The sequence below is a fragment of the Podarcis tiliguerta genome (assembly GCF_965153285.1).
Source record: "Podarcis tiliguerta genome assembly, chromosome: 4".
Lineage (NCBI taxonomy): Eukaryota > Metazoa > Chordata > Lepidosauria > Squamata > Lacertidae > Podarcis > Podarcis tiliguerta.
In genome coordinates this window covers 60,681,056-60,702,947 of record NC_139537.1, presented here as the reverse complement: position 1 = coordinate 60,702,947, position 21,892 = coordinate 60,681,056, and the positions used below count along the sequence as shown (strand labels likewise).

The 21,892-nt window shown below is 41.7% G+C and overlaps 1 protein-coding gene across 4 annotated transcripts in view; it reads left to right on the top strand.

Moving 5' to 3' along the window:
• The window catches only part of LOC310677064 (uncharacterized protein), a 546,359-nt gene that overhangs the window by 140,569 nt on the left and 383,898 nt on the right, over positions 1 to 21,892 (top strand). For 3 of the 4 annotated variants that reach the window (XM_083439368.1, XM_083439366.1, XM_083439367.1), the window contains exon 3: positions 19,702 to 19,788. The exons of the other annotated variant lie outside the window; for it this stretch is intronic. In XM_083439368.1, coding sequence (XP_083295494.1) covers positions 19,702 to 19,788 — 87 coding nt within the window. The remainder of the gene's footprint in view (positions 1 to 19,701; positions 19,789 to 21,892) is intronic. 4 annotated transcript variants of the gene reach the window in all.

The following is a 21,892-nucleotide window of genomic DNA, read 5'->3' as shown; positions in this document are numbered from 1 at the left end:
TGGAGCATTTGGTGAATAAGCAGTGACAGTCTATCACAATATTAATGAGAAGTGGTTAGTAATGATAGTTTGATAAAAAAAAATCCCTGAGATATTTATTTTTGATCATTAACATGAAACCCTGCTAAGGTTGAAATATCTCATTAAAATGGTTGGCATGTTGTCTTTGATGGAAATTATTGTTCATTTGAAATGAATGACAGTGCCTAAGTGTGTTCCGTCAGATCTTGATAGTTAATTAAATAGATTTTATTGAAACAGCCAACCGTACAAAATGCAAACCATTAAAGAGCTTTATTTGACAAGAAAATAAATTGATCATGTGAATCTCAATGCTGATTCAGTGCTTACATTGCCACTATATCTTTTTAAACAGTAACACGGAATGTTCATGAAGCATATATGGCTATTCAAGGCTTATGTTACACTTCGATAAAATAAGGGCGGGGGGGGGGAGGGGGGAAGGCAACACTACAGGAAGGTTAATTTCTTTGCAAAGCAAGCCAAATGAAGATTGATGGTTACAAAGAACAGCAGCAATTGGGTCTTGAGGCAGGAGACATGAAGTATCCTTTGCTTTTCAGAGCAGCAGCAAGCAAAGAATTACAATTTCAGTTGTTGAACTGCAAGGTCAAAATCTGCTCCTAGAGGAAAACTCTTGCTTGCATTAAACTTTCACACAAATAGTGGTACAGTATTATATTCTCTCCCATACAACAGCCATTACTGTGTTGTTGCAAAAGCATTGCGAATGTTCTGATTAAAAGTTTTACACCAAATATATTTTGATATATTATTGTCTTTCTCAAGTGAAAAAGTGTGAAGCTGAGGATAGATCTAATTCATTATGAAAATAATGCTTTTATTAGCTACCCAAACAGCCTGTAACTTAGAGGAACATGGATCCTCCTTCCTCAAGGGAAGCAGCAACAATTAAATATTTAATTTGTGTTTCTTATTATTTAGTATCAGTATGGTAACAATATGGCCAAAGCAATCTATTTTAAACTACATCTCCTAATTTCTAGTCTTTCTTTGTTAAAATAAACTGAATGCCAATGGATGTTTAGTATGTTTGAACCCTCAAAAAGTGCTCAGAGGATCATCTCTTTCAACTCTAGGATTATTAATAGATCAACCTAATGCTTTATGGATGCCACTTGTAAGAGTAGACTTAATAGGCTTCTAGACCGGTTGGACCACTATAATGTCTGCTAGTTATCACTAGTAACTTCACATTCTACATTTTGTAAGAAAGGGATGTCTCCCTCTTGGACGGGACATTGCGCCAACCTCCCTCCCATTGCCTCTTCACTACCACAGCTTGGAGAAGATTTGCATTGCCAGCAACAAGTTCCCAAACAAGACGCTTGGAATGCGCATCTGCTAATAAAAAATTAATCCCTATAGGCACAGCAAAAATGCATGCATGTGACTGTCAAACAGAATGCTCTCCCACCTGACTTAACATGCTGTTTTGGTGCACAAATGCATTCTATCTAGCAATCTTGTCACATTTGTTCCTAAAAAAAATTCTGAAATGAAAAATGATTTGCATCTCAATGGATGGTAACTATCATGATGAAATGTGTTCAGAATACTCCCTATATTGAGATGCTGGAGTATCTACTTAGTTCACAGATGGATTCATAAAAGGCAAGACAATGTTCAAACATCCTTAATTAGCTGGATATGAATAAAGAAAAGCAAAACAACCAGGTCCTTCCACCTACCATGGAGAATCTAGTAATGTTCTTACAATTATGTAAAGCTCAGTGAAATGTGTCCATCATGGGTTTTTCCTGAAATGTTCAAGGAACATATGGTGCTTTCTATAACACCTGCTGCTACTGCTTAGATATAGCATGAAACACACATAGGGACAGAGAGGTCCATCACACCTCCAACAGCAAAAACAGCATGGCTTGCAGTGACACAGAGTGAAGTTTGTGGCCACCTGGATCTCCCAGCTTGGCTGCACACGCAAGCAACACAAGGTAAAACATTTGGAAAGTCCAAAGGGTTTGCACTTAGATTTAGAAATGACTAAATAGAACAGGAAATTGTGCTGTTCATGTGGAACCTGAATCAGAGCTGGGCACTGCAATGGGGAGTAAGCCATATCAAACAAAGTGTTGCTTGCCTGCAAGTACAGATTTACAGAAAGCAATGGAAGTGATTCAGGCTTCAGTCATACACACATGCTTACTTGGGAGTAAGCCCCATAGGAAACAATAGGCCTTCTTTCGTAACATGTATAAAATTGCACTGTTGGAGCTTAATGGTTTAAACAGATTTTAATAATAATAATAATAATAATAATAATAATAATAATAAACCCCTGCTCTATCCTTTAGGTTTTTTTTGAAGGCATGATAATAGAAATGTTTTACTCCGGATATCAGAAAAAGAGGAAAAACTGGAAGGTGGGTGGGAAGTTAGTAGGAAGAGCTGATAAGCCAGTTTCATTGGTGTCTATGACACAGTACCAGGTGTGGATGCTGATCTAAATCAGGGTTTCCCAAACTTTGTGTCTCCAGCTGTTTTTGCACTACAAATCCCTAGCTAGCAGGACCAATGGCCAGGGATGATAGGAACTGTAGTCCAAAAACAGCTGCAGACCCCAGTTTGGGAAACCCTGATAGAGCAGAAGCAAACAAGATAGAGCAGGCATTCCCAAACTCGGCCCTCTAGCTGTTTTGGGACCACAGCTCCCATCATCCCTAACCACTGGTCCTGTTAGCTAGAGATGGTGGGAGTTGTAGTCCCAAAACAGCTGCAGACCCAAGTTTGGGGATGCCTGAGATAGAGCATTATTGAGTTGCAGCTGGGTCTTTTCTCTCCTCCTGGGTAGACCCTTCCTCCCAAGTCGGCCCCTTCTGATAGAGTTCTCTGGTGGCCAAGCAGATCCTCTCCTTGTCACTTTGGAGTTCCTGTCTGGCCTGCTTCTGGCCTTGATTCTGAGGCCTGGAGGGTTTTGAGCAGGCGCACCTCATTTTGCCCAACATTTGGGGAGTAGCCATTGTGTGTGCATGATCTCACACACGTGATTCCCCCCCTCCCAGCTTAGCCAGGCCTACTTGGCCCACCGTCCCCCCCCCCAGCTGCCTTACCTTGTGAAAGGGATACACAGGCCAAACATGCTTCACCCCTCGTGTTCTCGGCAGAGATTGTCAGTGCGCCTTCAGTGGAGGCACTCTTGGGACCACCAAAGGGATGTAGAGAAGAGTTTGGATTTGATATCCCACTTTATCACTACCCGAAGGAGTCTCAAAGCGGCTAACAATCTCCTTTCCCTTCCTCCCCCACAACAAACACTCTGTGAGGTGAGTGGGGCTGAGAGACTTCAGAGAAGTGTGACTAGCCCAAGGTCAGCCAGCAGCTGCATGTGGAGGAGCAGGGAATCGAACCCGGTTCACCAGATTACGAGTCCGCTGCTCTTAACCACTACACCATGCTGGCTCTCTACCAGGGCGAAGACACTTCACCCTGCTGTGTCCTTGGTGATCCTCAAAAGGATACAGCAGGGCCAAGCATCTTCATCCTGGCATATGCTTTTGAGGATCGCTGCAGAATTTTTTGGGGTGCGGCCCCCTTCTTATAAATATTGGGGGGCCCTGACCACTGCCTTCCCTCAGTGGTGCCCCTGGTATTGAGGATAAAGCCAGGGCTCAGGATGGGATCATTGTGAGGCCCAGATGAGGCATTTCTGAGATAGGGCTGTTCAGACTGTTTTGGTCTGGCACAGGTTATTTCTGTGTTTTAGTATAGGACTCATTGTTCTAACAGCATGCCATATCTTATGGTCTGATACATTTAAAAAAATCAATGGCAGTAGTGGGGGGAAAGAACTGAAGTCTTACACAGAAGGCAACCCCATTCAAGATACACATTTTAAATATGTGGTTACTGAATTAATGAAACAAAGAACTCTCAACCAGAGGTCTTTTCTTATAATAGATGCAGTGGAATGCGTATGTCTGTGTGAACAAAATATACACACCCAAATGCCTTTTAATTAGTAGTCAGCATGACACTAGCTACAGACTTTATGCTTGTTATAGCAACATTTTCCCAACAATATTTGTTAGCCATTTCATAAAATGATGCCTATTATGTTTAATGCTAAGCACTGCAAAGAATGTGAGAAGCTTTTCCTGTTCACCTACGCAATTGCATTTGCATGGACTTCTGCAGCATTTACTCACAATAAGTATCATCTCTAAATAGTCCTCTTCATTTCAAAAAGCTTTGGTGAGAAGTGTGTGCCAACACCTTGTATACAAAATGCTTGCATCTGAAGATTATTTTTTGAAATGTGAATGCCTCCTATGCAAAAACACTGGTTTCTACTCCCTTCTGATTCAGCCTGCCTAATGACTTGTAGGGAAACAAGGAATAATCTGGAGAGAATTACACTGGGGAGAACACAGAAGATGGGGACAGCTAGATGGAGCGAATGCTGGAAATGAGCTCTTCATCTCACTTGCCTGGTTTTGTTTCATTTTGTTTTAAGTGTTTGGGTTTCAATGCAACCGACTACATCTTATAAACACCACGAGCCACTCTGGGGACACAACTGAAAAGCAGGATGTAAAGCTTTTCAGAAAAACCAAGTGCAAAATCCAAACTTTGCAGCATGGCTGCCAGGGCTTTGTGAAGCAGGAGAACAACAGTTGCACTCACAGCCCTCCTGTTCATGGTGGAAACTTTGGAAGGCGGCTGGGAGGTGGTGGTGGTGGGGGGATAGAGTGGGACAATCAGGCCCCATCCCTGTGCCAGATCCAGACTGGTGCAGCAACCAGATCTAGATTGGTCCCAATGTCAGTTACTTATGGCTGGGAGACTGGCTTGGGATCCAGGGTTGTGCGCTCATCTCGCTCTATAGGCTGAGGGAGCCGGCGTTTGTCCGCAGACAGCTTCCGGGTCATGTGGCCAGCATGACTAAGCCGCTTCTGGCGAACCAGAGCAGTGCACGAAAACGCCTTCTGCCAGAGTGGTACCTATTTACCTACTTGCACTTTGACGTGCTTTCGAACCGCTAGGTTGGCAGGAGCAGGGACCGAGCAATGGGAGCTCATCCCATCGCGGGGATTTGAAACACCGACCTTCTGATCGGCAAGCCCTAGGTTCTGTGGTTTAACCCACAGCGCCACCTGACGCATGCAAAATGCATATTTTACAGGGGAAATGTATATAAAATGTGTATTTTAGAAGGGAATGTGTGCAATTTATTTATTTAAAATCAGCAGGTTCATTACTGAAAGCATACAGAATGGAGATGGAACAGAAATCAGCTGGTCCCATCCATCTCTAAGTTCAAGGCAGCTAACAAGTAATAAATGATTACAATAAAAGCAACAATAGCCAGGTAGCAGTTTCAAAACAGAAGCAGTTTCAAAACATCATAAAACCCAGAAGGGTCGCAAATCAGTTATGACAAAGCAAGCAGTGAAATGCAGTCTCTAAAGGTCAAAAGCTTTCCTAAGTAGGAAAGTCTTAATGCTTTGGCAAAACACCAACAAGAAGCAGCCAAAAAGAATCTTCTTAAGTACAGAGCTCCAGTGTCTGGGAATGGCTAAGGAAATCAGCCGCTTCCTTCTTCCTAGCTCTGTCTATGAACTGAATATTCAGGCCAGCTTCTATGGGAGCCCATTCATGGCAGAGCAATCCAATCTTGTGCAGAGGTGTGGGGTCAATTCACAGCACTGCTGACTCACTGCAGCTGGGATGGGAGGTGAGGGGGGGGGCACAATCACTACATTTCCCTTCCCATTGACTTCAAGGACCAATTTTGTAGCCACATCAAGGGAAACAGATGCAATGTGTAGTCCAGCAACATCCAAGGGCCACAGATCATCTACCCCTCTTCTACATTAAGTCTAGATAGTGGGTACACCAACTTCAGTGCAAGTCCCAGTAAATGTACAGGGATCGCATAGACATTGCTGGTGGACTGTGTTTAGTATTGTAGCCTTAGCCATATGCGGGAAAAGAACAATCAATTTGAAAAAAAGCTTACCTGCCACTACCAAGTTAAATTGGGTAACAAGATAACACCAATCTTTAAATGAGCCTCTTGGGCTTGCCAATTGGAAGGTTGGTGGTTTGAATCCCCACGATGGAGTAAGAGCTCATTGCTCTGTCTCAGCTCTTGCCAACCTAGCAGTTCAAAAGCATGCCAGTGCAAGTAGATAAATAGGTACTGTTGTGGCGGGAAGCTAAACAGCGTTTCTGTACGCTCTAGCTTCCATCATGGTGTTCTGTTGCACCAGAAGCGGTTTAGTCCTGCTGGCCACATGACCCGGAAAGCTGTCTGTGGACAAACACTGGCTCCCTCAGCCTGAAAGCGAAATGAGCACCGCAACCCCATAGTCGCTTTTGGCTGGACTTAACCGGCCAGGGGTCCTTTACTTTTTTTAGTTTTTAGTTCCAGGTATCGGCATAGTGAATGGCTGTGTATCCAAGTGCTTAATGGCGCCAGTCTCCCAGGAACTGCTGACTCAAGCTTTGAGATCAGCAGGCACCATAGCATCGTGATGCAAGATGGGGGGGGGGGGGCTCTCGGTCATGGCACCCAGGTTATGGAACTTCCTATCTAGAGATGTGGTGCCAATAGTGGAAGTATTGTTTCTGTAGCACCCCAAAGTGTTATTTGGATGTTAAGAAATACTCATTTTTCTGGAAAAGAACAGAAAAATGGAGCTAAAGAAAGGATAACTAAAGCCCTCCTCCTCTAATGGAATAGAATAACCATTGTGTGATGGAATGAAGAGCCCTTCTTCACCATTACTGATCCCAAAGCCCTCTACATGTTGGGGAGCTGTGTTGCTCTGTGGGTATGCCAGTTCTTCTCGTGTCGGCTCCCTGCATGATTTAGATCCCTGAACTCTTCAATGGCAGGCTCCTCACTGCCGACATAGAGCCCTCAGTGTGTGGAGGGTTCCCAGACTGGGCCTTGGGCTTTCACCACATGATAGTACCTGTATGCAGGGAAGGCAGCTGATTTTGCTTCAGGATGATTGGTTTTAGGTTTAATTGTGACGGAAGGCTCAAATACCTATACATTCCCTTAAATTTTTTTTATTGAAACTATTTAGCATACGCTACAATAAAAAACAGCTTAAATAAAAACAAAAAGAAAGCAAAAAAGAAAGGAAAGAAAAAAGAGAAATAAGAAGAAAATACAAAGTCTTTTATCAGAGGCCTATCTGAACCCTTGTCTCAAATACAAGTGGGTAGGCCCTCTCAGCTCTCACTTGGGAGCTTTCCTTTCTTCTCCCACCCTGAGAGATCCTCTCACACAAGGTCTTTCACCTTCCACCCATCACCTTCCTGACAGCTACACTTTCTCAAAGTCCTTTGTTCAGAATCCCAAAAGGCACTGACTGCATGGAACTCAAGCTAATTCAATGCTTGAAGTAGGAATCAGCCCCACCCCCACCCCCCGAGAAAAACAGAACTACCCTCACCTTGGCCATTAGATCAGATTCCCCATGCCTTGAAAGTTCTGTACATTAGAGCTGATAAATCATGTTGACATAATGCTCCAGAGCTGTGCAAGCACATTCCCTTCAGATTTAAACTGAGGAAATAATGCCTAAATGGGATATATAAATACTTCATAGAACTAAATAATACAGCATATTATATATATGGCTGAAATACTGTACCCACAGTAAACCCTACTGAACTCAATTTATTTCTGATAGACATATTGCAGACTGCACTCTAGCATGTTTGTTCATTAGTAGGATTGCACTCACTGACATTCCAGGTAGAACACTGTTAAATGCTTATTGATTAGTAAAATTGTACTAGGAATCCCAAATGGAGTTTTTCTTTTTTAATTGAAACTGATAATGTTAAACATGCTAAACCTCAGCTACCATTGTCAATATAATGAGATTCAACACAGTGAAATATTCACTGGTTGTTTTTTTTTAAAGTGCTCTATTGAAACAAGAAATATTTAGACAGACAACTTATGTTTCTGACTATTTTCCAGGATGATATCTGTCATTTCCTGGCTACTACCACTGGAGGTCACTATTACGATGCATAAGTTTTGACTCTCCTTTGGAAGCTATTCTGCTGCTGATTATTAGGCACAATTTAAAAGCTAGAAGGAGAAAAAAGATTAATACATTTCAAACAACTGCTTTCTGTTAGAGTCACGGGAGCATAGGTATACAGAAAGATAAATATTTGAATGTTTTGAGTAAGCTTCACCCGTAGTGGATACAGTGGCTCAATAAATTATGTTTTCTGTCCAATAAAGAATACACTGTTTCATGCTTTCGTGATGTTACAAATATTTGCTGAGCCTACATAAGGGACATCAGTATGCAATTATGTCCTCCAGCATTTTCAAAAGCGCACTCTGACTCCTTAATAATTTCTTCCATATTGATTTTTACCGGTATCCTTTGATATGACAAATATTTGCTAACAATTAATACACTTGACTCAATTCCTTAATGAAAATCCCTCTTGTTAACTCCCCCCTCACATATTCAAACTGTAGTATGATAGAAAGTAAACAACCCATAATTGCAGCATATCTGAATCAATGATTTATTTTTATTTTATTTTAAAGATAGAGTGAGTTTTCTATCTTCTATATATCTGGAATTTAGGTGATTTTTTTATTTAAAAAACCCTGTTTCTTCCAATATTATATGATAATATTTAGCATTAAAGATAACTTTAGAGTTTTCAAAGCATCTCACACAATTAATCCTTACAACAACAGTTATATTTGAATAATACTGCTTCCTTCTGGTTTTGAACTTATGAAACATCTTTAGTTATAAATGAAACTGAACCTTACATATTTTTATGTGACCTCAGATGTTATACACTATGAGGGTTAGGCGGAATTCTAATTATTTATTGTATATCCCTATGCAACTTAACTTTCCCCTATTCATTAATGGTAAATATACTAAATTCACATTAAGACATAAAGACAATGACTGTGCTTTCTGCGTGCATTTGACTTAAGTCACACAGTGGGCAAAAGGCAAGAGAAAGGTTAACAATAGAACAATGAATGTTAATGGTGGTTAATGGCTAAATCAATGAGACAGAAATTAAAGTGAATACACATTTCAGCAGTACCCAGTTAGCAGACAGCTAAGCTCAAACACTGATGGTGATGGTAGCTGACTAAATCATATCAGAATTAATGTTGTCATACTTGAAAAAAATCTTTTACAAAACCAAAATGGTATCAAGGATTTCTACAGAAAGTTGCTGCGAGCAAGACCGCTTTGCAAAGAGAGCGGACAAGCAGACTGTACGCCAGTCTGATGCTCAGTCTGCTTGCAGCAAATTCCGCCACCATCCCCAGGGCTGACAGAATGTTCTGCTTGGGAATGTTGAATTTCACTGCTTGTGTGCACTCTAGCAAATGGGTTCATCATTTGTCAGTTTCCCCCAAATAACATCCAGCAGCCAAGCCTCTTGTGGATCATTGGGCACACAGTAATGAAGGAGTCCTAGCTGGATTCTAGTTAGCTGTTTAGTACAACTGCCATTGTATGGATTTTTCCAGACGTATATCTGAAAAAATCAACAGTTTTCCCCGAATTGTAGCTCATATAGTGAAATCCATGCAAATATTAACTATGATTTTTGCACTGCAGTGGATTGAACTAGATGAGCCTTGGGGTTGCTTCCAACTCTATGATGCTATGATTTTACTACTGAGTGTGGAGTTCAAAATCATGCTTTTCCAGTCGCTTCATCTGTGCAAACGGTTCAGTTTGCCAGAGGGAAGACCACCCCCCAGTGGTGTAGCGTGGGGGGTGCGGGGGGGGGGGCGCCGCACCGGGCGCAACATTGGGGGGGGGGGCGCTCGCACTCGCAGCTCTCTGCCCTACCTGGCTCTCTCTCTCTCACTGCAGTGCTGGCTGTGCGAATCCGATCCGAGCCGCCGGGTCGCCGCCCACTGTGGAGGGGAGGGTGCCAGGCGTGCGGTGCGGTGCGGAGAGAGAGCGAGGGACTATCTGGGGGAGGGACAGTGCAGCGGGGGGGGTGCAAATTACTTGCCATGTCCCGGGTTAGGGGGCGCAAATTACTTGCCTTGCCCCGGGTGCTGACAACCCACGCTATGCCACTGCCACCCCCTCCTCTCCTGTGTACTCTTCTTTACCTTTTTTACTGTTCTGGGCGTCCTCCTCATCCCCCTGAGCCAATTTCAGGGTGCATGGGGTCGGGGAGAGGGAACAGACCCATTATGTGAGCTAAGTCCTTGTGCAGTGCTGTCTTGGCAGGGCTGTTTAGGTGAATCGTGCACTGAGTGTACAGTCTAAGAATATAATCCACCAATCTCTGCATCACTAAAACATAACTCAAGTACAGTGTAGTGTGTCCACTTGCATCATGCAAAAGATTAGAAATGTGTATTCAGGACCAACATATCCATGAGGCAAGGTGAGGCAACTGCCTCAGGCAGCAGACTCCACAGGAGCAGTACAATGGTACCTCGGGTTAAGTACTTAATTTGTTACAGAGGTCCGTTCTTAACCTGAAACTGTTCTTAACCTGAGGTACCACTTTAGCTAATGGGGTCTCCTGCTGCTGCTGTGCCGCCGGAGCACAATTTTTGTTCTCATCCTGAAGCAAAGTTCTTAACCCGAGGTACTATTTCTGGGTTAGCAGAGTCTGTAACCTGAAGCGTCTGTAACCCAAGGTACCACTGTAGATCCAGCCTCTAAGGAATACGCCGTATGTAGATCTTCACTCACCCCTCCTTCCTGTGTGTGTGTGTGTGTGTGTCACACACCATTTTCTGGTTCACCTCAGGTGCTAAAATGTCTGAGGCCAACCCTGTGTGTACTGCTAAACACTATTTAACAACAACAATGATTTTTTTCCCCATTCCACCCATCTACTCTGGGCAGCTCCCAACAAAAAGAGTAAAAGCACAATAAAACACCACACATTCAAAAACTTCCCCGAAGAAGGCTGCCTTCAGGTGTCTTTTAAAAACCACATAGCTTTTTATCTGTTTGACATCTGCAGGGAGGGCATTCCACAGGGCAGGTGCAACGACTGAAAAGGCCCTCTGCCTGGTTCCCTGTAACTTCACCTCTCGTAATGAGAGAATCCTTAGAAAGGATCTCAGGGCAGCTATAACAATTAAACAAAATGGTAGATCAATGAATTACAGTTAGCATTATCCAACCCAACACAATCTGTTCAGCTGTCCTACCTCTACATACATAAAACATATATTCTGAACATGGCTCATTACCCTTTGAAGGCAATCTGATAAGCTCTTCTCACCTGCAACAAGAATGGAGTTGTGCTTAAGGGATGGTGTGCTTACCCAGTCATTGGCTCATTAAAGGTTGCATGGATCCTTTTGCGTGACAAAGGCAAATGTTTAGATATTGGCAACTTTAGGAAGTACTTGAAGTCAGCATTTGGGGGACAGTTGCTGTAATTAGTAGTTATTCAATAAAAGGCAGAAGGGATGGTGCCCGTTGATTTAGACTTCTTCCTGCTGAAACAAAGTGACATTATTGATGAACCAGTAAGTGGCACTCTTTCCTCACACACCATTTTGTCAATAGTCCACTGTGCAAGAGTGACATCTCATTTCTATAGAGTACCAGGGATAAAGCAGAGAAATCAAGCTCTTTAGATTACCTTAGTTTGACCTTAGCAATAGACCTATGAAATAAAACTCATAGAAACTTAGCTTCTGAAGTCAAAGAGCAAATAATTCTAATAAATGTAAATGATATAATAAAAAAGAACAGGAAAGGACAGGATGGAAGAAGGAAATGAGCCTCTCACCTACTAACTTTAGAGCCCTGCACCAGATACATGTTTGCATGCAGCAAACTGTGCTGAAATTGTGCCTTGGTGTTACCTGACCCAATATGTCAGTCCTATATATTTTGTACATTTGCCTATAATATCAGCATAGAGTTCCTGCAGTGAAAATGGTCCATCATCTCTTGCCAAGTGGTGAGCAGCATGCCCAATAACAAACCTTTATTTAGTGGCACATTAAACCTTAGCATCAAGGATTTGCTTACCAATATTGCTTTATCATTCTTATTTTTTTATTAGCTGTTCATAGTATTTGTATCCGACAAATCTAGTAAACTCAGTGCTATTCCATATGTGGGTGGCTTGCTTCCTAAGACATTTATGAAAAGGTAATGAAATATATGGGGATGCGGGTGGCGCTGTGGGTTAAACCACAGAGCCTAGGACTTGCTGATCAGCAGGTCGGCGGTTTGAATCCCTGTGACGGGGTGAGCTCCCGTTCCTCGGTCCCTGCTCCTGCCAACCTAGCGGTTCGAAAGCACGTCAAAGTGCAAGTAGATAAATAGGTACCACTCTGGCAGGAAGGGAAACAGCGTTTCCGTGCGCTGCTCTGGTTCGCCAGAAGTGGCTTAGTCATGCTGGCCACATGACCCGGAAGTTGTACGCCGGCTCCTTCGGCCAATAAAGCGAGATGAGCGCCGCAACCCCAGAGTCGGTCACGACTGGACCTAATGGTCAGGGGTCCCTTTACCTTTACCTTAATGAAATATATAACTTTCAAAAGGAATTCCCCTCAAACAGAATAGTGATGGTGATTATTTATGATGTTTCCCTTTATTCTTAATGAGAAGAGAAAAGGCACTTCCTCTTTTATATCTACCTGGCCTTCCTCATTAAAGTATATGCATGATATTTACTTTGAACTAATTCTTATTGATATGTTCAGCACTGGAGTTTAAGACATCTAAGTTTTCTTCTTAGATGCTGTGCTGTTCTTCCCCATGATGCTTGATTAAATAAAGGCATCAGATTTCTCGACTCAAGCATTGGCTGTTTTGTTAAAGTTAATATTGCTTTTCATCCTTCACTGGTCCCTGGGTGTTGCCAGATCACAATGCTGAAGTGAAAGTAGAAACTGTATTAGCCAGAATTTCTCTTTCAGGCCTTCCACCAGCCTTCCACCCTCTAGATCAGTGGTTCCCAATTAGCCAAGTACTGCAGGCCCCCTGTTTTTCAAAAGCCAAGCCATGGAATTCCTACTTTTGAAAAAAATGACATCCCTGTGGTTGTTTTCGTTGAGTGAACGGTGCCTCAGATCCCCTGGAGTCCACAGACCACCAGTTGGGAACGGCTGCTCTAGATGTTTTGGACCACAACCCCATTCACCTGATTGTTGGCCACACAGACTGGGGCTGATGGGCATTGAGGGCACAAGGTTGGGAATGGCTATTCCTGGAAAATAAGGACACTTGGAGGTCTGCTAGCTTCTAGCTCCAATGTTCCCTTTCCTAGGCCAGCTCTGTTACCAGCTGATGGTAAGGAGCCCATGTGGAACTGCTGTTTATATATGCCAACCACTGAAAATCAAGTGCCCTTGAACATGTGAAAAGTGACTTTCCTTTGAGCAACCAAAGGTGTCTGGTTATGTTGGGGGCAGGTTGGGGGGCAGGTTCATGCTGCCCTGTTATCACCATCTACTCTTCCTTCAGGCTCCCCTCTGCCGACACATTGCTTGCTTTCAGGGTTGTTCCCTCTGGGCTCCCTGTCCCTTCCCTTTTCTAAATCCCAGACTCCTGACCCTTTCCATTTTTCAGTGTGACGAGCACAAAGCTTTTCTTGCTGGATTCTGCAGCACAGCATTGTTGATAAGGTTCCCCTCTGCCTTAATCTCTAGGATTCAGTCATGAAATACAAAATGAGAAATGTTTAAATGCATAACTAAAATTCAGGGCTGTTCCTAAAGTAAAAATAAAAATAGATGGTCTTGTTAAAAATGTTCTAGACATGAAAATATCCATGAATAAGTCCAGAGTGTAAAATTGTGTGCCTTTAAATGAAGGCTGCCTTTGCAATGTGCTCTTAAATGCTGGTCTCAGTCAGGGTTTTCACATTTTATGACATCTCCCAATATCTCGGAAATAGGATAATGCTTCTGCCTGTACGCACTTTCCTAAAAGATTGGTCTCACACCATGTACAAATATAGATCCCAATTTCAGACAAACTCCTAAGAGACTTCATCCTTTTGGAAAGTTGTAGAACTGAATTGTGAGCTGCAGCAATTTAGCTGCCTTGTTTTCATGCTCTCTTGGCCCTTTCTAACACCACCACTAACAGCCGCTTGGCACATGTACAGTCCAAAGAAATGTGTAAAATAAGGGAAGGTGGCTGGAGAGCTCTCTTCAATAAACTGCATGGCTTCCTTTAGAACAGAGTTATTTCGCTTATTACACTTTGAGTGGATCACTCAAAGGGCATATTTTCCTACCTGTAACTTTTCAGTTTTTTAAAAAACCATAAAGTAGTAGCCATAGTTTGAGAAACAAATGAAAAATGTTCAGATAAAGGCAAGAGAAGTGACCAAAATGTGTGGTCTGGTTGAACTACAAGGTCTTCAGCTTTGAAAAGCTTGCATCACCATAGGAGATAATATGCATCACTTAATTGCTTCCACCCATTAAATAAAATACATTTAAAAAAATAATTAAAAAAAAAAACACAATTCAAAGTAATATGGTGATTAAGACACTTAGTGGTGAACCGAACAGCCAGATTTTTTAAAAAGTAGATGTTATCCTCATAATAAGCTAGAATGGTATTGTATATCTGGATTGTTTAGAGTTGTATGCCTAAATATACACTAGGAGTGTGTCTCAACTCTGTGTCTGTGCAGGAGGGTACAGGTCATGATTTCATGTTCCTGAGTGAGATTGTCCCATTAACACGTCATCTGTTGGCATATCAGGGACTCTATAAGCTTCCAACTTGTCCTAGCCTCAGTTTTCCAAAGAATTAAATGCATAGCTCTCCCCCCCCCTTCCAAGAAATGAAACCAAGTTGACTGGGAAAACTCCCAGAGTCTTAGAGACTAATGGGCGGAGAGGAGGGTGGGATCTTTCCTTTCGATGGGCAGGTTTAGTTTTTAGTGACAGGGCCTTTTCACAGGGCACTCCAATGACAGTGATCACAGGGAGAGATGTTGAATAGAGTTCTTCATGGGGGTTGCCATTCTCTGAGTTTTGGTTATAAGAGGCATAAGACTATTGAGGTGAACAGTTTCTTTCACAATCATTTTTTCTAACGATTACAAAGTATTACGCACTATCTCTCTTTGTGGAGTGTACTTTAAAGAAGGGAAATAATTAAAAAAACCCACTGGTGACTTTTCAAGGTTTTTATAACAAAGGTAAAATCACTTGTCACTAAAGCCCCTGGATCTATTTGTCTGACCTTTTTGGCAGGTTTCTTGCCTAGAAGCACATTTCACCTTTTCAAATAACTAGGGAAAGGAATGTGATTTCTGTCTTCCACCCCATATGTCTACCTCTCTAAAATTTGGCAGGTTTCATCCTCTCAAAAGGGGTGGCCATGCCTGCAATCTGCATCCAATTCTGGAACAAAATAAGTAAATTAGAGCCTTAAAAACACTTTAAAAGCACCCGTAATTTGATTTATCTTTATAAAAAATAAATATGCTGCCAACTCGTAAAAAAATCAAGGCAATGTACAACAATATGCAGAACAGCAATATATATATTTATTCTGGATCTACCAGAAATTCAGCAAGTTTAATCTACTCTGGAGGGGCTTCTTTGTCTGCAATAGTGAGTAATCTTTTTTTAAGTTAATGAATTTGTCAACCATTTTTAGCCCTCAAACCTGGTGTCGCGACTCTTTCCCCTGGAATCTGCTTGGATTGGAAATTATTCTGTGTAGGTTTTCACAAATATCCAGGACCTTAATTCTGTTAATAATCCGTGAGTGACCTGAAGAGGATTCACATGAAGTGCTGCAAAAGATATCCCAGAGCTGAAATTCTGTAATTGCTGCAACTGTTAACATGAAAATCTCCATATGTATTATAAGGCTTGGGACTAGCATAGCATTCCTAATGCCATGCTGCAGTCAGGTCACAGAACAACTTAGATAAGTTTGCCATTTTAAAAGCTTGTGCCAGTGTCCTTTCTCTCCCTCTCCCTCCCTCCCTCTCTTTTTCTCTCTCCCCGCTAGATCAGCTTTCTCAGTATCGGTGGCCCAGATAGCTGCATCATTACACAGATGTTTTTCTTCCAAACAGAATAATATTTGAACTGGTCCACCCCTGACAAATTTATTTGCCAGGATCAAATCATTCTCTCTGTTGGATGGCAAAATCAGCAGGGGATGCTAAGTAATGAGCCAGTAGGGGATGACTCTGCATGTTGAACCTCTGCATGTGCTGTCTATGAGCAAGTCAGCGTCCCTGGAGGCAGTGGGAAAGAACAATAGCTGGACTTGTATAGGAATTAGCATGCCTGACAGTGACAGATTCGGTTATTGACAACTCTGGCAGAATGAAGTCCTTGAAACACAATTATGTGAGAGGCGTTTGGTCTTCGAAAACTTAAAAACTAGGAAAACTGGGTATGCATGCAAGGTCACAAATTACAAGGTACAATATCCTTGCCTTTGCAGGGAAAGTGCCTTTTAAGCTCTGTTTATTGCAAAATAATAACAGTTCTAAAGCAAAGAAGAGATGACATTGAAGCTGATTCAGGTCCTACCAAAGCAAAAATGTGAAGCTGAAACACTGATTTTGTATTCAGGTAGAAGTGATGGTACTCATAGGATGCACAAAAGAGGCTTGTATGTATAACATGCCCACACACTTGACAATCTCTGGGCAATCTAATTTATTACTAGAGTGCTTTTATTAAGTCACTGCTGGCAGCTCATTCAGCAATCTCAAAATATATTACCACACGTGTATGCATGTATATGTATATAGAATCTATGCTTTGTCGTTTAATAGTGTTAAAAGCAGTATTATGAAAGAGTACATAAAGGAAGATACAATGCTTTGTTTTAACCCAACATGTGAACATTTGCTCATGTATAGGGGCATGGTCTCACTCCTTGCTCTATACATAGATGCAGTGCTTTTTTCTTGGGGAATGCAGGGGTATGCATACCCCTAAACATTTTGTGAATCCAGGTTTGGCATCATTGAGGGGCAGTATTTCAATATGAGTTGGAAAATGAGAATACCCCTAAAAACTTTTTTTTAAAGAAAAAAAGTGCTGCATAGATGTCTTACAAGTAAATAATGCTGATGAATAGGACTTGTATGAAAGTTCCTACGCGAACACCAGAATATAGGAAACTAGTACACCTTTTTCTGAGAGAAATGAAATAACAGTTAGTGATCAGTTATAAGAGAAATGTTCTGGGGCCTACACATAGGAGAAACTGTGCCATTATCAGGAAGAGAAAGAACATACAAGTAAGGCAACAGTCAAGATTGGTAAAACATTTGGTCTGATAGACCAATAAGGATTTGGAAGTGCAAGGCTCAAAAATTCAGATGGATTTGAACTAATCAGCCACATCTTGGTTGTAAGTCTTTAGTAATATTTCAAACAATTAGCATTTCCATCTACCTGCATGTTATGTGTATAATTAAAACCATGTATTAAGCATCAGTGACTGAGTTAAGAAACTATGGAATACAGCCAAGATCATAAATCCTCGTGTCTGGGATGTATTCCTGTGAAGTCTAGAGCAGGGGTCGGCAAACTTTATCTTGCCTGGGTCAGATGAGTCCTGCGGAGATTCCTCTGTGGGCCAGATCATGTGCGCGCCTGCGATTTTTGGCACCTTTGCAGACACAATTTTTGGTGTCTGAGCTTGTGGAGATGTGATTTCCAGCGCCGCATAAGCGAGTCCCCATGTCATGCTGCGCTGGTTTAGAGCAGCACGTGAGCAGGCAGCACAGTTCGGGGGCGGCTCATGGGCTGGTCAAACAACCTCCGTAGGCTGCTTCCAGCCCATGGGCCTTAGGTTGCTGACCCCTGGTCTTGAGAAAAATAGACTTTTTGTGGGTCTATGAGATCCATGAGGAAAATTTCCCATACCTCACACCAGCATTCATTCTCTTATCCTTTTATACATGCTTGGCAAAGTAAAACAGAACTGCAACTGCTTCTTGGAGGCAGAGTGCTACTGTAAAGGTTATCAACAATGCTGAGTTCTCCACATGCAGAATGGCTTTTTGATACAGATGGTGGCAGCCCCCTATAAAGCAAGCCACTCTCTGGGTTAGAGCACGGAGGTGCTGTTTCACATAGTGTCACCATGACTAGCATAACATAAATCTAGATACTGATCAATACATGCTTTCTCACAAGTGTTACATTAGTCAGGATATAATAGCGACTAGCTCAGTCCATTACCCGCTCATTTCGATTACACCCCGTCCTTCATCTTGTTCAGGTTATTCCTTTACTACACACAATGTAAATTCACTTACACTTTAAGCACACTCCACACACACACTGTAAAAAACAACTCCTGCTTTTTATTACTTGTTTTCTGCTCCCTGATTCTATTTTTTATTATTATTGAGTGACTGTCACAAATTCAGCTCCCTTGAAAGTAATGGGATTAGACTGTCAGCCAGTCCTGGCAGAAATGAGTTGAGTCAGGGCTCTATGTTTGTGAGAGAGTCTCTTGTTTAGGAAATCCATCTTTCTGAAACTCTCCAAAATTTTTAGCTCAAGCAACAGCAGCAGGTTGCAGGAACGGATATTGGCAGAAGTAAAATGTTTGGCACATCCAAGCATGTTTGTGACACAACCACACAATTTGGCATATGTAAGCTTTCTGGCAGTGGGGACGTTTGCCAATAAAATAGATTGATTTGGGTCTACTTTTCACTGAGGTGGTAAACCTGAGTGTGGGCTGTAGCTCTCACTCCCCCCCCCCCCAAAAAAATCAAAATCATGGCACTTAGAAAACTAGCATGCCATGAAAAAGTGAGGTTGGAATCCTTCATCTTGACACCTAGTTTTCTAAAGCGTTTTTTTTTTTTTTTTAAATGAATGCAGGAGAAATTAATACTGTGAGGCTGAAGTGCTACAGCCCAGCCACAGGCTTGCTTCCTCAGTGAAAACTAGGTCTTTATCTGCTGAAACTCTTCCAATGTTTTGGATACTTTCAATCAGAGCTTGATTTTGGGGGTTGTGTGTGATGACTCCAGGCGGCCTGGCAAAAACAAACAAAAAAGAATAGCCCAACCTATAATTATTTTTTGCTAAATGCGTAAGGATAAGACATGCAAGTTCATCTCGTTTTGTTGAAGAGTACATATATTGCAACAGAATGCCTTTGCAAACCCCAAAGTCTGTTTGTCATACCCATTTACATGAAAGGGGACTATACCTCTCAAACAGGTTGGATTGGAAACAGTTCACTCATCTACTGTCCATTAACATCGTTTGGAAGATCGTAAAAGCTCTGTGGTAAAGCAAGTGGAGAAGAATATTTCAAAGGAATGGCCAGACTAATTTGTGTGACTTCTGTGACTAGATAGGGTAACTGTAATTGTGATGGGATTTTTGTAGTTTAAGAAAATAATTTACGAATGGGAATGGAAACATTTCAAGTGTTTTGGAAGTGCCATTTCCTATGTTTCTGATAATGGGTAGATTGACCTTTTAATAATGGAGCCTTTTGTACAAGTGAATCCCCATGGCTCCTCTGCAACACTGTAGTTGTTAAAAATGCCTTAATTGGGATTAAAGATGTGTGGCACAATCTCATTTTAGTGGAAATATTGTAAGGTGGTTATTATTAAATCCCACTGGTTATTTTTTTTTAAAAAGAAGATGATGGTAAGCACTCTGTAAGAGTATCACTTGATTTTCTTTTCTAGGTTTCATCTGCGTTCTGTTCCACTCATCTGTCTAGCTAAACCTCAAATGCTTGTACAGCATAAACAATATCCCTTAAAGCGTGCCTGGTAAGTAATGAACTCCTTCTAAATTCTCTGCTCAACAGCTCCCCTGAGTTTATGGAAGTTAATGTAATTGAGCAATGACTTGGCTACCTATGTATTGCTATCTGTCAAAGGAACTTTAAAGGAGGAGTTGACAACATTCATTCTGAGCTATTTCATATAAATTTCTTGAAAGCTATTTCCTCGACGCTGAAAAACATGCAGCTTTTTCATCTTTACTGAATAAGCAAGTTCATTTCAGCATTAAATTGGAGGGCTTGCAGATTTAGCTTTCCTAATGTCTTTACTGTCCTCTTTACCTTTTCCTTTACTGATGCTAAAAGTCATTCAGGAGTGAATTATAGCCAAGTTGTTTGGAATAACAGGGCATATAATCTTTAAAAAGGTCTGCACCACTTCTGATAAACTGTCTTAAGCTTGAAGGGCACGTATGAGCTGTAATAGTAGTTAAGCCTTTATGGTCTGAAGGCAATACGAAGCCACCACCTTGTTGAAGCTAAGCAGGTTGAGATGTGGTCAGTGTCTCAATAGGTGACTCTGTGGAAACCAGATGTACACTCTCTTGAGTTCCACAGTACGATAAAAATGTAAGAGAAGGAAAAATAAAGAGGAGTGTGCGCAAGCAACAATACTTTTGTAAGTGGAAAGGGCTATTAATGTGGTTTTATCAACAGGCATACCTAGTGACTTATGGTCATACTACTTTTTAAATTGAGATTTTTGTTGTTAAACATCTAGTATACTCTTGGTTAACTGTAGAACCTTTGGAAGAGCAGTGGTTGGAGCAGCCAAACTGGGAAGGGTGACAGCAAATGCTCTGCGTACAAAGATTCCTGTTGAAACTCTGGATAGTCATTCAGTGCAAACAATAATGGTCTGATGTGTATAAGGCAGCTTCCTATGTTCCTAGTGTTAAGTTGTGGGTGAACATATCAGATGACACAGCGATTCTTCAAACAGCTCTTGTTTATTCACAGGCCAGGATAGAACTGAACTGAAGGGTTCAGTCAGCCTGCTTATATAGAGCTCCAGTACAATGTAACTGTAACAATTTTCTAAAACTATCCAATCACTGAATGTCACTTTCGATCCCTTATTTGCATTACTATCTACAGTATCCCCCTGCTGGCCCAGGGTGAGTACATAACACCTAGCAGCAGCAGCAACATCTAAGGCTTGGGGAGCAGACATTTTCCATCATCACCCCAATAACCTTTTTTTACGGCACAGTGAAGATCCAGTAGCTGCAGCCTATTGAGTTGACTTGATGAGATGTTCTGCTTCCAAAAGGTTGCCAGGTAGTGCACCCCAGGTGTGTATATGGGTGTGTGCTGTTCTCCCTCTGAAGCCTCCAAAGAGCATCAGTTGGAACACCCACAACAGCAGTAGTATCTAAGGCTTGGAAAGTGGGCATCCCATCCCTGCTCCCATCAGCATTTTCTTTGAAAAAAAAAACACCTGATGTGTACACAAACACATTCTTGCTTATCATCTGCCACCTTAAGGGCCTGTTGTCAGGCAGAAAATTAATATGTAAGTATTTTGACTAAACAAACAAATACACCAGTGGTGCTTCAGTTTAATTAAGAGCGATAGTTCATGCTCAGTTAGTGAAGAAGCAATGTGAATGTGAATGTGAATGAAGAAGTTGTTTTCTCTCTGTGGGGTATATTCGACAGCTGGGAATGTCTGATATATGCAAGACTAGCTTGAAATGGGCAGGAAAAAGGGGAGCAGTCCGATAGGCATGGTCTGCTGGTCCAGGAGATTTGATGTTGAGGTGGAGCAAGACGAGTAAGGGGAATGAGGAATCAATAGCTTTGGCTGCCTTCTGGATTCTTCTGCAATCAGGCCAGGTAGAGAATTTCAACAGGCCTCTCTCCATCCAAAGAGTGCCAGGCAAATACTTGCCTTTTTAAAAAGGTTTCACATATTTGTATCCTCTTTTACTGCAGTGAGATCTGTAAAATTGGTCTTATTTGTACATATATATTTTTAGGCTCTTTATTTCTACTGTGTTAAGTTGCTTTGGGTCACTTTTGTGAGGAAAGCGACTGCCTAATATAATATACGGTAATCACTTAATATAATTAATATAATTATATAT